We start from the raw sequence: 16,283 nt of genomic DNA, 5'->3' as shown, positions 1-16,283 counted from the left end.
AACATGTCACTAGAAAATAGAAACCAGCTTGAAGGGCTCCCAATGGCTAAACCTGAGATAATCTTGAGCATCAAAATTAAATAAAGAGTAATAGTTTATAACCCATGGAATGAAGTGGGAAGAAGCCATGAGTCTCTAATGACAAATAAATTGATGAATAAGTGATATTTGGCAAATATCACAGTAATCACTGACTCAGGCAAGAAACAGCCATGATGTTAAACCTAATGGGCAAAAAAATTGATGAAAACAAGCATGTTTATATAAAACACTTATTTTATGTACTCAAAACTTCATATTCGTTCCAAAGGAAAAAAGTGACTTTAGAGTGGAGAGAAACCCTGGCAGTATCCACGTGAACTGGGTGATGAAAGGCACCATCGCCAGCCAGGGAACAAGCCACCTCCACGTGCCCCTGGTGCGACACACTGGGAAGGGCAGGAAGGCTCCCAGCAGAGCAGGATGCAAGCTCAGAGCTGGCGCTTCTTCTAGGCCCCTTTCAATGGTGCTGCACTGGCTCCGAGGTTCCACGTTCTCTGTGAGAACACAGCTGTGGGGAACTGGCAAGATCTAAGTTCACATCCCTACTCTGAGAGTTAGTTTCCTCATCTGTAAAATGGGCCAGTGCTACAGACCATTCAGGGGGCTGTGAGGATCCACTGTGATGAGGTGTATTAAAGGGCCAAGTGTGGTGCCTGATACACAGTGAGAGCTCAAAAACCAGTTCAAACGTTCTAAAGTAAACCAGAACCCCTAGGTGAAGGTCACTGGTGGTGTCAGCCAAGGGCAGCTCCATCACGGTGGAGGAAATGAGGCGGGGGTGGGTGGGTACATGCCCACTGCATTAGGGCAAGGGACGAAGTTGCTGCTGATGACACTGCAGCTTCTGCACATGTTCTCCAGTGCAGAATGTGGTCTGACCCCTTGGTCCCACATAACAGGCCCCTGGCAGACGGGGATCAGCACCCCCATTTTTTTTTGAGATGGAGTTTCACTCGTCGCCCAGAGTAGAGTGCAATGATGCAATCGCAGCTCACTGCACCCTCTGCCTCTGGGGTTCAAGCGATTCTCGTGCCTCAGCCTCTCGAGTAGCTGGGATTACAGGCACCTGCCACCACGCCCAGCTAATTTTTATATTTTTAGTAAAGACGGGGTTTCACCATGTTGGCCAGGCTGGTCTTGAACTCCTGACCTAAGGCGATCCACCTGCCTTGGCCTCCCCAAGTGCTGGATTACAGGCGTGAGCCACCCCACCTGGTCCAGTACCCCCATTTTATAGCTGAGGATGAGAAGACCTGTTCACACTCACACAGCCAGGGAATGGCAGGGCCAGGATTCGAACCTGAGGGTGGTGAGCTCTACTGGGCTGCCCGCCTAGATGTGGGCCTAGAACCCAGTGCGGCCCAGGCTACAGACTTCAAGCTCTGAAGGGGTGAGGGCTCTGCCTTCCTAGGAAAAACACGGTAGTCCTGCTGAGCCCCAGAGGGAGGTCTCAGTTCCTCTCCTGCCAGTGAAGGCTCCTCGGGCCAGAAGGCCCCTCAGACGGAAGGCGATCTGGGGGTGTTGCTCTTCCCTGCCCCACTTTGGGGCCCACAAAAGCTCAGGCATGTGAGAGGCTGGTGGTTTTCCATTCCCAAGAATCTGTGTGTTTATGAAGCATCTTCTCGCTCAGTAGCCCATGGGCCTCCAGGACAACTCTAGAAGATGCAGATAATAAAAGTTTCTCATGCCCATTTGGCAGATGAGGAAAGCGAGGCTTAGAGGTGCGATGGGGCATGCTAGGCCCACCTGTGATTCAGTGGCAGTAGAAAGGCAGGGATATGAACCCAGGCCTTTTAACTGGAGGCCAGGCCGCGCTGCCCATCTTGGGCACGTCTCCGACTACCCTTGGCTTTTGGGTAGAAAACATCAGCCCAAGCTCAAGGACTGGGTGGGGGCACTCAAAAAGGCAGAGGGGCAGGAGGGAGGTGCTCACCGATGAAGCTCTTCAGCAGGGGATCAATGGGATGGGGCTGGTCCGAGATAAGGAACTTGACCGCTGTGATGACGGTGCTCCGGGTGTGGGGCCGACCTGCAGGACAAGAGATGACTTAGTGAGGGGCAGGGGCCAATCCTGGATGCTCACACATCAGAAGGCACTGAGGTTCCTCCCCCTGCCTCCCTGGAAGACAGAACTGTACCCTCTCCCCATCTCTGGGAAAGCAGATTCTACCATTTCCGTTGGCAGCCTTGAATCTCCCCTCATTTCTTCCTGAGGCAGCTCAAACAGTAAGGCTGCCTGTGCTCAGATAACCACACCACAGGCTGGAAACAGAACCAATAACCAAGACAGGAACTGCCCCAACAGAGACCTTCCCTCAGGCCTTGGGACTGCATGAGATTTTTCAGACATGTTATCTCAATTAGTCCTAATAATGATCCTATTAATTAATAAATAAAATAGTGAGAAAATGCCATTAAAATCACCAATAAAAATCATCTCTTTGTCACATGAGGAAAGAGTCTCAGAGAGGGTAAGTTCATTTCTAAGGCCACACAGCAGATCCAGACTTCCTGGCTGGGCCCCTCTTCCTGGGCCTGTGTTTTAGCTGACAGACAGGGGGACCTAACAGAACTAAGATCATCTCTAAGCTCAGTCATGGAGAGCTCGCTTACTAGTTCCTTTCTGAGTAGAGGAGCAGAATAAAGAGGGGGAGTACATTCCCTTAATGAAGGAAACAAATGGGCCAACGTTCCACCTGCCTCTGAATCTCTCCTCAGTGGCTCACCCCTCTTGCCCCCCACCCAACCCCCAGCACACTGCCGTGAGGGGACTAAGGTGTTTCCACCACACAGGCCTTACGTTCAGCCTCGAGGGAAAGTTTACAATTTGATGCTAAGGCATGAATGAATGGGAGGGTTATTGAATTCAGAATTTTAGTTTTTTCCTCTTTCACTTGCCAGCCTGACTGGCTCCCAGGAAGATTTGGGGGGGTGCTGATGAAGACACAATAGAAAAAGATTAAGTGAACTGGAAACAAGAACAAGGCCAAGGACCACTGAAGGCAGGGAGGTGAGAAGGAGACTAGAAGGAGGACCTACAGAGAGCATCACTGAAGGAGTCCCAGGAACCTGCTAGAAGCAGGCCACACATCTGGCTCTAAGATTCCCAGCAGCTGGAGGTAAAAAGGAAACATGACTGGGTAGCTGATTCAACAGAGTGCGTGGGACAGAAACAAACAGGTGTTTAGGCAAAGCAGGGCTCCTCTGTATCTTAAGACTCGTCTCTCAAGGCTCTTTGTGTGATGCAATAGTGTCCTCAACAGTGTTCTTCCATCCACCATCATGGACCAGACACAACTGCTTCTTATGAACCCAGCACCCAAGAAGGCCCCTAATCACTAATATACCTAGTAACAACAGCAGCTCTTGATTTACTCAATATTAATTACCGTAGCTACCACACAGCATACCAAGCACTGTACCTGTGTTCTGTCAACCAGAACATTCACTGGTCCTATAAGGGGCCATCTGCCCAGCTCGAAGCCCAGTGACCTTTCATTCTGGGGGCTCTCACTTTCCCAGGAGTCCCACGACCCCACCTGCCTGCTTTCCACCTCCTGGAGCTAAGATACCTGGTGTGCCGAAACATGACATGACATGCCAAAACATGACAAGCCAAAACGCCTGCCTCTCCTGGTTCTTGCCCAGCCCTCTCCAAGCCCCAGGGGCATGTCAGCCTGTCCCAGTCTACACTGACATCTGCTCTTGGCTCAAGCAAGCCCCAAAGAGCTGACCCTCTGCAGGCTGCAGTCTATGGCTACTCAGAAAACTGCTTTTGTTGACCTCTGTGTGGAGCACTAAGCTACTGTCCACATCAATGATTACGAAGTTGTGATCACGAGACTTTTTTTTTTTTTTTTGGTAGAGGTAGGGTCTCACCATATTGCCAAGGCTGGTCTCAAACTCCTGGGCTCCAGTGATCCACCCACTTCAGCCTCCCTAAGTGCTGGGATTACAGACATAAGCCACCGTGCCCAGCCAATATCACGAAATGTTCAAGTGTATTTGTTGTAGGGACCTATCAAGAACTCTCCCTTCTATCCCATAGGTTCCCCCAGGAGAAAGCTGTTAAGTCTCAGGTATCACTGTGTGTTCCTCTGTGGCTTCCCTGCCTCTGTCACGTAGATACTATGACTGTTGTACCCAATGACTTGAAATAGCTCACTCTTCCCCAGCTGCTTAGATGCTCCGTGGCAAACTGCCCACCTCCGAGCTGGGCTGCCTTGCCCACGCCTGTGTGCCTACCTGCAGCAAGCTGCTTCCGGAAGCGGGGCAGAAGGAACGGAGGGTTTACAAGGACCAGCTTCCCAATGCACTCGGCCACCACCCCCCGGGTGCCTTCCTCGGCACCCTCGCAGCGCTGGAACAGCAGGGCCCAGATGTCCTCGGCGTAGGGCTTCAGGCTGTCAGGCTGGGCAGCCCCCAGGGCCTCCCTGAGTGAGTGCAGCAGCAGGTACTGTCGTCGGGGCTCAGCCTCAATCTGCTCCAGCAGGAAGGGCAGGAAGTCAGGCAGGCTCCCAGCACCCACGCGGCCCAGTGCATAGGAGGCTGCAGCCCTCACATCCTCACTGGGTGACCCCAAGGCTTCTAGGAGCACTGCCTTCAGCTCCCGCTGGGGGCCTGGCCCAGCCACCTGACCCACCTCAGCCAGCGACAGGAAAGCCAGGACCTTAATCCCCGTGCTGGAGTGGGGTGACCTGGCATCACAGACCAGGCGGTTGGCTGTGCTTGCCGCCTCTTGGGGACAGGCAGCTGAGAGGGCTGCCACACACCGGGCCAGTGAGTGGAATACCTGCTTGTGCAGGCCCGGCCCACCATCCACAGCCTGGTCATAAACGGGCGCAGTGAGCAGGCTGATGAGTTTGGCATAGTCCACACACGGGGGACGGGTCCCCACCAGGGCCTGCAGGAAACCTTCAGCGGCTGCCAGTACCCCAGCTGGCAACAGGGGCGAACGCAGCAGCCGCAGCAGCTCTGAGAGCACAGGGCCGCTGACCTCCACCAAAGAGGCCGGCTGGGCCTGGGTCACCGTGGCAAGGAAGTCCACAGCCAGCTGGGCCACATGCATGTCACTCTCATTGACCAGGGCAGGCAGCTCAGCCAGCACGGCCTGCACGGCAGATGGTGGGAGGCTGAGGCCCTGGTTCTGGGCCAGGGCATCCAGGGCTGCCAGCGTGGCCAGCCGCAAAGCCCGCTGGTTCTTACGCAGGAATGAGGCCAGAATGGGCAGTGCCTCAGCCAGGATTGGCTTCAGGTCAAGCCGCAGTGGGGATACGGCCACCAGCGTCAGCGCCTTGACAGCGGGCAGCCGGGTGATCTCATTCCGCAGGCGGTCCAGGAGGAGCAGTAATGTAGGCTCCAGGTCATCCCCAAGCCAGTCACCCAGGTGGCCTACAAGATGGCCCATGCAGGAGATGGCCCGCTCCTTCACCTCCTGGTCCAGGTCAGTGGCACGGAGTCGTGCCAGGGTGGCCGCAGACATCTCTCCAATATATGGCTCAGGATCCAGTGTCCGAGGCCTGTCCAGCGGCCACAGGGCCTGCACCAGCTCCTGTAGCACCAGCAGGGCCTCAGCTGCAATCTTGTAGAAAGGGTCGGCCACACAGGCTATCACAGGTGGCAGGAGGGTGGGCAGGTGTGGGTGGAAGGCCTCAGCTGGCTCGGTGCCCAGCAGCCCCTGCAGGAAGGCCAGGGCATCCATCCGGATGGTGGAGGAGCTGGAGCGGTCGGCCAGTGAGAAGATGATGCCTGCAGTGTGAGTGCAAGGGTTACAAGGCCACCAACTCTGATGCAACGTGGCCCTCCCTGGAAGCAAGGCTGGAGTACCTACAGGTGCCTGAGCTGAACTGAAGCACCTAAACCTTCTGCAGAAGTTTCCAAGAAGTCAGCACTGACCAGTGGCCAGGGCTGAGGGAAACATGGCCAGGGAACTCACTGGAACCAGCCTTGTTCTCACTGCTGGTAGTGGGAGGCCAATGGAGACTCTTGATCAGGGACTGAGCCTGGGACTGGGTCCCAGACTCTCAGGAATTGGGGGCTCAACTCAGGGGTGGGGTCTGGGTTCTGGAAGTGGCCCAAAACAGGAGATGCCTGATTGCAGTCGGTCCAGCCTACCTGATACCAGCACTGGCATGTGCTCGGCCAGGCTGCCGGGGAGGACGCCTGCCAGCTCGGTGAGGAGGCTAAAGCAGCCCTGGCGTGCTCTGATGCTCCGATCTTTAAGCTGCCGCTGCAGAGCCTTGACCACAAGGGGCACCTGTGGGCAGGAGGGGCAGTCAAGGCCAGGGACCACCCAGGAAACCTCCCCACTTGCCCACTACCAGGAGGCTTCACCACATCCCCAGGGAGGATGTTGGCATTGAGATTGTATCTCCCAAGCACTCGTTCCTCACTCTGTGATGGGTGTTGTGACCACACACAGACCCTTGAGGGGTAGGCAAATTTCCTACATCCATTTACAGGTACATAGAGACCAAGCAACTTGCTGAAGGTCACCCAGGCAGACTGGCTGTCACTACTCTCCAGAAGCTTGGCTGGTTCCCACCCCCCACCCCAGGGATCCCTTCCCTTCCCTTCCACAGCTGAATGTTCTCCCCAGGTGAGTTTCCAAGTCCAGGGACACTAACCGTGAGCGGCTGGGTGGGCGAATCAGGGGTAGGGGTAGGGGTGGAGGTGAAGGTGTACCCACCTGTCCACGTAGCATGTGGAGGTTGCTGCCGGTCTGGGTGGGTTCCTCCATGGCCTCCAGCCATCCCTTTGGGGGCCGTGTTTGCCGCAGCAGCACGATATAAGCAGTGAAGATGTCGGCCTTGACATTCTCCTCGCGTTCTTTGAAGCGGCGGATGAGCACAGGCGCCAGGGTGCAGTGGAAATCGGACAGCAGGTCAGGCCGCGAGCCGATCAAGGCCGTGATGCACTTGGCCGCTGCCCGGCGCACCTTCCAGCTCATGTCATCATCATCGCTGTACTCGTCCTCACTTTCTGGAGCAGGAACAAGACACACGTGGAGACCTCATCTCCCAGGACAGGTCTGTGGCTCAGGGGAGAAGGGATGGGGAGGACAGGGAGCTGGGCACTGTGCTTTACCCTTTGATGATCAGCATTTATATATACCCTATGGGGAACGTTCCCTACCTTGTAATGGACATCTACTGTGTGCTAGGGATAGGGCTAAGCACGTCAAACCCATAATCTCATTTTAGCTTTCTGACCACCTTTTGAGACAGGGATTATTTCCCCATTATACAGAGGAGGAAATGGGTTTAGAGAGAGAAGTGGCTTGCCCCAAGTTAAGGAAATATTAAGGAAATACTTGGATTAGGGTCCTCCTCTGCCTCCAGACCCTTAATTATCTGGACCATACCAGGGAAAAAACAGACTTCCAAGTCTTCAGTGTAAACTTGGAGAATCCATTTGGGGCACAAAACTCATCTTTTGGCATCAGGTCTGGCTATGTGATATTTCATTTACTGGGATTGCAGAAGGGAGAAGGGACAGAGCCTCCCTTTGGCCTCTTCTCTCCCCTGATCCCCGCCTCTCAAAGATCCTGATTCCAAAGGCTTCCAGGCAGGACTAATAAAGAGGAAATGCTGGGTTTGTGTGACTTTCTACCCCAAAATCTCCCCAAAAGTCAAGAGCTTGTGCAATCTTTACCATCACCTCAGAAGTGAAGGTACTGCCAAGCCCTGTTTTACAGACAAGACAAAGGCTCAGAGGGGGTGACTCTCAGGCCACACAACCAGGAAAGGCAGAGCTGAGATTCAGGCCCACGAGGCCCAGCCCTATCACCTGTGGAGACACACAGGAGGCTCAGAGGGGCACAGTCCTGCCTGGCAGTGCCCTGAGGCACAAGCTCAGAGCCCAGCATGGCCCTGCCCATACTGCTCTGTGGACCACTTTGGTGTCTGGACAGCCACAGTGGGCCATAGCCACTGGGCAGCTCAGCAGCCATCCCCTCTGATGGACCACTGTCACCCCCACAGGAGGCCACCCACAAACACACATCCTTAGCTCCCTATTACTGACAAGTGTCCCACCTCCCTGGCTTGGCATTCAAGCCCCCCACAAGCCTGTCCAATCTCATCTACCATCCCATCTTATTCCAAGTACCCCATCAGGCTCTAAATCCATCGTCTCCATCTATGCCCTGCCTTCAGGCCTAGGGGCATCTCTGCCCTGGAAATCTGTCTGAGTGATAGACAGGACCACAGGCGCAGGAAGAAGGAAGCTGTTGAGTCCACCCCCACTGAGACATCTTGCTCCCCTGCGAGTACCTGCCATTCCACCATCAGAGCTTTCCTCTGCTGGGTTAAAGACCCAGAAAGCTATCTCCTGAAAGCTATTCATAAGAGTACATAGTGGCAGTGCAGAGGTGGGGGAGTCTGACAGACCTGGCTCCTAGGCCCAGCTATGCCACTTCTCTTCTCAGTCTGTGTCCTTGTCTGAAACACGGGGTTAATACCTGGTTTTTTAGGGTTATTGTGAGGAACATGACCAGTAGATGCTCAATAAATGACAGCAAAGACCACTATCATCACTGTGGTCTATGCAGTCACAGTGGGTGGGACTGGAGCTTGAGGAAGAGCTGGCATCAGGATGGGGACACCACATGTCACTGCTGTTTTTAGCTGGGGGATCCCAGGAAGGCTGTGCTCACCTCTACCTTACAACCCCAATGAATGGGCTGCCCACCAACCTTGATCACTGAATTCACTATCCTCTGTCTCCATCTGCTCCTCATCCTCATCACTGTCGTAGTTGTAGTTGGGGTCGTGTTTTATGTACTGGAGGCAGAGGCTGGTTACGTTGGGCACGTGAGGACCCATTTCCTTGGGGCACCTGTAGGGCAGGATGAGGAAGGCTTTGCTGGATCCAGGCAGGATGGGAGTGGGGGTCAGGGCCCAATGGGAGTCCTGAAATTTTACTGCTTTGAGGCCAGCATCCCCACCAACTTCCCAAAGGAATCTCCAGGCATCCCCACCATACATACTTCCTCAAGAAGGCCTCAAAGGCCTGGAGGCAGGACTCCCGGAGCTCATCATCATCCAGGTTGCAGAAATCCTCTACCAGGGGCACCAGGCGGTCCAGGTGAGCCCCTGCAGGGCCAGGTAGGTCACTGAAGTCAAGCCAGACACTCTCCCAGAGTTCCCCCAGCCCACAGCACTCAGCCTATCCCTGTACCTGCAGCTCTGACCCCTACAGATTCAACTCAGAGGCTTCAGAGTCAAGCAGATGAGGGTTCTAGCCCTAACTCTGCCACCCAACTGCTACGGGACCATGGGCAGGTCACAACACTTCTCTGACCTTAGTTGGCTGATCTTCACAATAAGGAGAACGATGCCTCCTAGGCAGAGATTTTGTGAAGATGAGTTATATGATAAAGATAAGCAGCTTGGGCTGGGCACGGTGGCTCACACCTGTAATCCCAGCACTTTGGGAGGCCAAGGCAGGCAGATCACCTGAGGTCAGGAGTTCAAGACCAACCTGGCCAACATGGTGAAATCCCCTCTCTACTAAAAAAAACAAAAATTAGCTGTGCATGGTGGTGTACCCCTTTAGTCCCAGCTACCTGGGAGGCTGAGGCAGGAGAATCTCTAGAACCTGGGAGGTGGAGGTTGCAGTGAGCAGAGATCATGCCACTGCACTCTGGCCTGGCCGACAGAGGAAACACGAGACTCCGTCTCAAAAAGAGGAAAAAAAAGTCAAAAAAGCTTAGTCCAGGTTCTGCATGAGCAGGCACTCAATAAGTGGCAACTGTTGTCAAAACCTTTATTCATGTCCTGGCCTTATTTCCTTCACTTGGTTGTAAGCCCCCTAGATGAGAGAAGCAGGAGGCAGGTACTGCCCTAATAGACCAGGAAAGCAGGGTTCCTGGCTGTGTCCAGGCTTTAGAGCACCCCACTCACGTCATTCTCCAGCCACACCCTTCCCCATGGTACAAGAAGGGACATGCTGACCTCGAGACCCCCAACACTCCTAGACTCCACTCTGTCTGAGTACCTGGGAACCCCAGAGTTTTCCACCCAATGGACCCCAAGTCCTTGTCCGAGCCTGCACAGGCCTCTTTCCCAGGTCTATGCAACCAAGGATGGCTGAGGACTGGCAGCTATTGAGGAGGGATGGGACAGGGTGTGGCCATGTCAGCTGGGGTTGTTCCCACGTGTGCCTGCAAGGCCCCTTTGCAGTGAGAGAACCAGGAGTTCAGAGGGGCTGACTGTAGGCCATCTCTATCCAAACTGCTTTGGTATAGCCAGAACTCCAAGGTGTCTGAAGATACATTCAAACCTGATTGCAGCTTTCCATTTCTAAAAAACTAATATATAGTGACAGAAAGCAGATCGGTAGCTGCCGAGACAAGGCAGAGAGAGAGAGCTGGACTGCAAACAGACACAAGGAAGCTTTTGGGGGTGATGGAAAAGTTTCACTGGTGTACACAAAGGTCAAAACACACTGAATTGTACACTTTAAATAGTGCGGTTTATTGTACGCACATTATCCCCCAATTGTTTATTAAAAATTCAAACCTGGCTCACAGGCTGTCATTAAGATATCATTGTCAAAGTGGGAGAACAGAATAGTCTTTTTAACAGTTTAGTGGCATGACTTAAAATTATAATTACAGGCCGGGTGCAGTGGCTCACGCCTGTAATCCAAGCACTTTGGGAGGCCGAGGTGGCTGGATCACGAGGTCAGGAGTTTAAGACCAGTTTGACCAACATGATGAAACCCCATCTCTACTAAAAATACAAAAAAATTTAGCTGGGCGTGGTGGTGCGTGCCTGTTATGCCAGCTACTTGGGAGGCCGAGGCAGGATAATCATTTGAACCCAGGAGGTGGAGGTTGCAGTGAGCCAAGATTGAGCCACTGTACTCTAGCCTGGGCGACAGAGCAAGACTCTGTCCCCCCACCAAAAAAAATTATAATTACCAGCCAGCCTCCAGGTCTTAGAAGTGACTGATTCAATCCCTTTCTCTGCAGCATCTGCACTCGGCCAGGTTGGTTTGTCGAGCTAAGGGCACGCCCTGCGCCTCTCAAGCCCAATCCAGCCCCAACTTCTGCGTTCCAGAGGTTTCAGCCCCATACTAGCTAACCGAGGAAGCGGCCCGCCCCAGGCCCCGCCCCATGCCCCACCTACCATGTCAATCCAGGCCCCGCCCCATCCCCCCTACAAAGGAAGCTGTCCACCCTTAGGCCCTGCCCACACGGCGGCCCAAGCCCCACCCCGTTACTGAGCCATTGACCCGCCCCTAAGCCCTGCCCACCCTGCCCCCCCAGGCCCGCCCTGCTCCCTTACCGAGGCGGTGTCCGGCCTGGCGGCCGACGCTGCCCAAACATTGAATCAGGGTGCGAATGGTAGCCGGGCTGGTGGGCGCCCGCGGGCCGGGCAGCTGTTCCAGTAGGTGCTCAGCGAGCTCGACGAAGAGGTCAGTACTGCAGGCGGCCGCCAGGTGGCCCAGCGCCCCGACCGCCCGCTTGCGCACCGCCAGGCGCGGGCTGCTCAGCTGTGGCAGCAGGCAGTGCAGGAGGCTGGCGTGGAAGGCGCCCAGAGGGGCGCCCAGCCTGGGGAGCACAAGGGGGCATCAGGCCGGTCGCACCCCGTGGGCAACCTGGGCCAGGCTCCGCCCCTCTCCCCATTCTCTCCCGTCCTCCTTCCCAGGATTATGGGAAAAATTAGCTGTGCATTTTTAATCCTTCCCAGGATTATGGCAACTCAATGGCCCTTGCAAAATAGAGGTGCCCTGCAACTGTGAGGAGGAATTATTTTAATTACTTTTTATTGTTAAATGAGAGAAAGTGGAGAGAGAAAGGGACTTCTCATGGCTACTTAGCCAGGAGTGCAAAGCCTGGTTCCCAGCCTAGGAAGAAGGACCTGATAGGGGGAAGTGTGGGGGATCTAAGTAAGGCTGTTCCTATTTCTTGGAAGTCTAGGACTTGCCTCAATACCATCACCCCTCTCTGCCCATCCTCTTCGCTGAGACCAGAGCAGCATAAAATCTACCTCTCTCACCTGGTCACTCCTCTGCTTAACTCCTTCCATGACTCCCTAGTGCCTTTGGAGATCATGAGCTCTGGGCTCAAGACAAGAGGCAACACCAGAGAATGGTTTCTGCACACACAGCACAGCCCCTGCCTGCCTCAGCAGCTTCTAACCACACCTTCAAACCAGGCCCATGCATTTTGTGTCCCATAAACATCCTGAGACCTTTTCTCTTCTCACTTTATACAAACTCATTGACCTCACCTTCCCTTATTTCTGTCCAACCCAGTCCCCTTCTCCTGGGTTTGTTTGTTCACCAGCTAGGTGACAGGGACTGTGCTGGCAGCCAGGGTGAACAAGACAGACTGACCCCAGGACCTGCCCTCATAGAGTGTGTGATTGAGTGGGTGCCTCCCAGGAGCCTCAAGTTCAACAGGCCCCAGCCTGAGTCCATCACCTTCCTCCCCACACACCTGCTCCTGGCTCCTGCAGTGCACACCACCACAGCACCTGTCCCCCCAGTTACTAAAGCCAGAACCCTAGGGGTCAGCCTCCAGTCCCTGCCTCTCTTGCCCACTCCAAGTCCTGTGGAGTCTACCTTATGAATACAACCCAAATTGCTTTCCCTATAGCAGCTTCTTAACCAGTCCCCTGCCTGTTCAATCCCCTCCCATCTACTCTCCACTGCAGAAAGATCAGAGTAGAACACACAAATGCTCACCCCCACCCCATGGCTCCTGGCCAGCCCTCCACCTCACCTCTCCATACCCACCTCTCCACATTACAGCCCACCCCACAACCCCCTGGCAGACTCTGGGACCCCAAGTCTTCCCGTGTTTCTGCCTTCTGGATTGGGGGCAGTCTCCCCTCCAGCATCCCGCTTATACCTGCCCAAACTCAGCTAAGTCCTGCCCCTCGTGGAAGGCTTGGCCCTAGCAGCACCCTCTTTTGGAAGGCTCCTCACTCCCAACTGGGCTGGGAGCTCCTCTGGGCTCCCATCAACCCTCCTCTTATCCTTTGTTGTGCTTGCTACAGTCACAGCTTTATATATGTCTGTGAACTCCTCCCTAGGAACAATCAAGACTGACCTAACTCCATATTCACAACACTAGGCCAGCACCTGATATTTTTCTATAGAGCAGCTGTTCAAGTATTGGGAGGTTTTACTGATCCTGTGACCTTGGGCAGGCCACATCACCCCTCAGAGCCTGTAAAATTGTGACAATTGAGTTCTCCTTTGTGAGGCTGCTGGGATGATTAAGGAGCCCCGAGCACAGGTGTGCAGTAAATGCTAGCTCTGTGGACATGAATCACTCCCTGTACCCTTTTACCTACTCTTCCTCAATCCCCAGAGTGGCCTCCCACACCTGCTCAGCATGTCAGAGAGGATGTCCAGGGCTTCCAGCTGCACAGCCACATCCTCCTGCTGGGCAATGGCACTGGTGAGCTGGCCCGTGATCTTCCGGCACACGTTGGTGGCCAGCCCGGAGCCTGCACAGGGCACAAGGTGGGCACAGTGAGGCCTGGCCTGGGGAAAAGGCAGCTTCCACCACTGGTCTGCCTCTGCTCTGGCTGTTTTCCTGAGCCCACATCCCTGGGAATCTTGCTGATCCACAGGAGCCGGGTCTCCAGAGGTCCCAGGTTTGACCCAGAGTCTGGCCAAAGTAAAGGAGACGGGAGCTGCAGAGAGCCGATGGCCAAGTTGCTGGGTGGCTCACACACACCCAAGCCCTTCTTCCTTTCCCTCTTCCACTAGGAAGGCAGGGAAGGCTAATAAACACTTCCTTTCCTGACTCCCTTGCTGCTGGGAGTGGCTGGGTGGTCCAGCTCTTGCCGGTGAGATATAAGTAGAAGTCTTCTGCGGGCTTCTGGGAACACGTGTGCTTTCCCTATAAAGGGAGGGTACATGGGGGGAGACCTGAACCCTGTCAATGTTGAGCCACTAAATCAATTGCTACAAAAATGGAGTGGCTGATTCCTCCAGGATTGCCATGTGAGAAAAGCCACCCTGATTTCTTTAAACTGCCAATGGTTAGATTTCATCACTTGAGCTAAAAGCATTCCAAACTGACACAGAGCCATGAACTTAAACTGAGCTGGGTCTGAATTCTCTGCCCTGCTTACTAGCTGAATGACCTTAGGTAAATCTCTTCAACTCTCCGAGCCTCAGTGTTTTTCTGTTTGTTTTTTTTTACTATAAACTAGGATAAAGTGTACTAACAGTACCTAGCCCTGGGGACCTGGGTACCTGTGGCTGCAGGGGGTAGCTCCGAGAGGACAGTCTTGAGGCCAATGCCGGCAATGTCTCGTAGCTGCTCCTTGTCCGACCGCATGTTGGCACACAGGGTGTCCACGATGGTCTCCACCTGGTACTCCTTCACTTTGCCCACCAGAGGACCCAGGCTGAGCAGAGAATGGGGAGGTGAGTCCAAGGGCCCAAGGCTCAGCCTGAGTCAGGCTGCCCCCCTTATGTCTGCTCATGCTCCTGGGGCCGCACGGGCTGAGGCAAAGGCCTCAGATCAACAGGGGAGCCCATCTGGACAGAAAGAGGCACTGTCTGGCTGTACCAACATTGTTCCCGGCACCTCCCAAATGTACATTTCTTCTTGTGTTTTACATCTCAGGAAATAGCCAAATAGTGCCCCAGAACAAGGGTTCTCAAACTTGAGCGTGCATCCGAATACCAGGGAGGGCTTGTTGAAACAGATTGCTGGGCCCCACCCCCAGAGTTTGTGAGTCAGGAGGGCTATCTAGGTGGGGCCTGAGGGTGTGCATTTCTATCAAGCTCCCAGTTGATGCTGATACCTGGTGGTCCAGGAAGCACACTTGTAGAACCTCCACCTTAGAGCCTTGCTTCTCAAAGTTTGGTGGTGGGCTAGCATCAGCAGCGCCACTTGGGAGCTTGTTCAGTATGTGGCATCTCAAGCCCTACCCTAGCCTACATCTACTGAGTCAGGATCTGCAGCTCCACGAGGTCCCCAGTTGATTCCAATGCACAGGGAAGTTTAAAAACAGCTGCACTAAACTACCCGGTTCTCAGCCTTAGCTGCCATCACCTGGGCCTCTGAAAAACCCCTACCTGGGCACTGCCCTCAGAGAGTCTGAGTTAATTGGTTTCAGGTGTGGCCTGGATGGTGGGTGGGGTGGAAGCAGGGCGGGGGGGTGGAATTTAAAAATTCCCCAGGTGATTTTTTTTAATTTTTTTTTTTTTCAGGAGAGAGCTGGAGTATCCCCAGGTGATTCTAACATGCAGTCAAGGCTAACAACCTCTGCCCTACACAAGTGGTTCTCAGACGGTGGTGTGCATCAGAATGCAGATTCCAGGGTGCTATATTCTCATCCTCTGCCCCAGCCCCCTCCCTGCTTCATCACCTAGATTTCCCTGGGCAGGGAATGCATAGTTTCAACAAGGGCTTTAGGTGACTGCAGTGCACAATGATTTTCTTTTTTCTTGATTTTTTTTTTTTTTGAGATGAGATCTCGTTCTGTTGCCCAGGCTGGAATACAGTGGCATGATCATAGCTCACTGCAGCCTCAAATTCCTGGGCTCAAGCGATCCTCCTACAAAAATGGGATTACATATTCAAGCCACCATGCTTGGGTAATTTCTCTTTTTTAGCGTCTTGCTATGTTGCCTAGCCTGGTCTCAAACTGCTGGCTTGAAGGATTCCTCTTGCCTCAGCCTCCAGAATAGCTAGGACTACAGGCATGCACACCATGGTTTTCAAACCTTGGCTCTCTCAACTTCCTTCTCTGCAGCTCCTCTCTCTGTGTAATCATAGAGTCCTCCATCCTACCTCCTATAACACTAGTTCCCAGTAGGAATAATATCACCTTGGCAATTTATGGGGGTCCTTGGTCATCATAACCTTTTTTGAGACAGAGTCTTGCTCTGTCGCCAGGCTAGAGTGCAGTGGTACAATCTCGGCTCACTGCAACCTCTGCCTTCCAAGTTCAAGCAATTCTCCTGCCTCAGCATCCCAAGTGGCTGGGACTACAGGTGCGCACCACCATACCCAGATAATTTTTGTGTTTTTAGTAGAGACGGGGTTTCACCATGTTGGCCAGGATGGTCTCAATCTCTTGACCTTGTGATCTGCCCACCTCAGCCTCCTAAAGTGCTGGGATTACAGGTGTGCACTACTGCACCTAGCCAGTCATCATAACTATTGAGTTAGTACTCTGGCCTTTGGCGGCAAGGTCAAGAACAGCAGAAAAATAATGCAAAACAAAGCACTGTCCATGCCCTACAAGAGTTTCTAA

The 16,283-nt window shown here is 53.7% G+C and overlaps 1 protein-coding gene across 1 annotated transcript in view; it reads right to left on the bottom strand.

The window, feature by feature from the left end:
• The window catches only part of CAND2 (cullin associated and neddylation dissociated 2 (putative)), a 39,962-nt gene that overhangs the window by 14,469 nt on the left and 9,210 nt on the right, over positions 1-16,283 (bottom strand). Inside the window, exons 3-11 of the mRNA XM_012472386.3 lie at positions 14,269-14,423; positions 13,388-13,511; positions 11,337-11,602; positions 9,032-9,137; positions 8,738-8,880; positions 6,731-7,023; positions 6,157-6,298; positions 4,288-5,790; positions 1,976-2,071 (exon numbers count right to left, since the gene is read on the bottom strand). Coding sequence (XP_012327809.2) covers positions 1,976-2,071; positions 4,288-5,790; positions 6,157-6,298; positions 6,731-7,023; positions 8,738-8,880; positions 9,032-9,137; positions 11,337-11,602; positions 13,388-13,511; positions 14,269-14,423 — 2,828 coding nt within the window. The remainder of the gene's footprint in view (positions 1-1,975; positions 2,072-4,287; positions 5,791-6,156; positions 6,299-6,730; positions 7,024-8,737; positions 8,881-9,031; positions 9,138-11,336; positions 11,603-13,387; positions 13,512-14,268; positions 14,424-16,283) is intronic.

The sequence above is a fragment of the Aotus nancymaae genome, unplaced genomic scaffold, assembly GCF_030222135.1.
Source record: "Aotus nancymaae isolate 86718 unplaced genomic scaffold, 86718_ANA_hifiasm-v0.15.2.pri h1tg000046l, whole genome shotgun sequence".
NCBI lineage: Eukaryota > Metazoa > Chordata > Mammalia > Primates > Aotidae > Aotus > Aotus nancymaae.
Note: the sequence above shows the minus strand (reverse complement) of the source record. Positions and strands in the feature narration are given on the sequence as shown.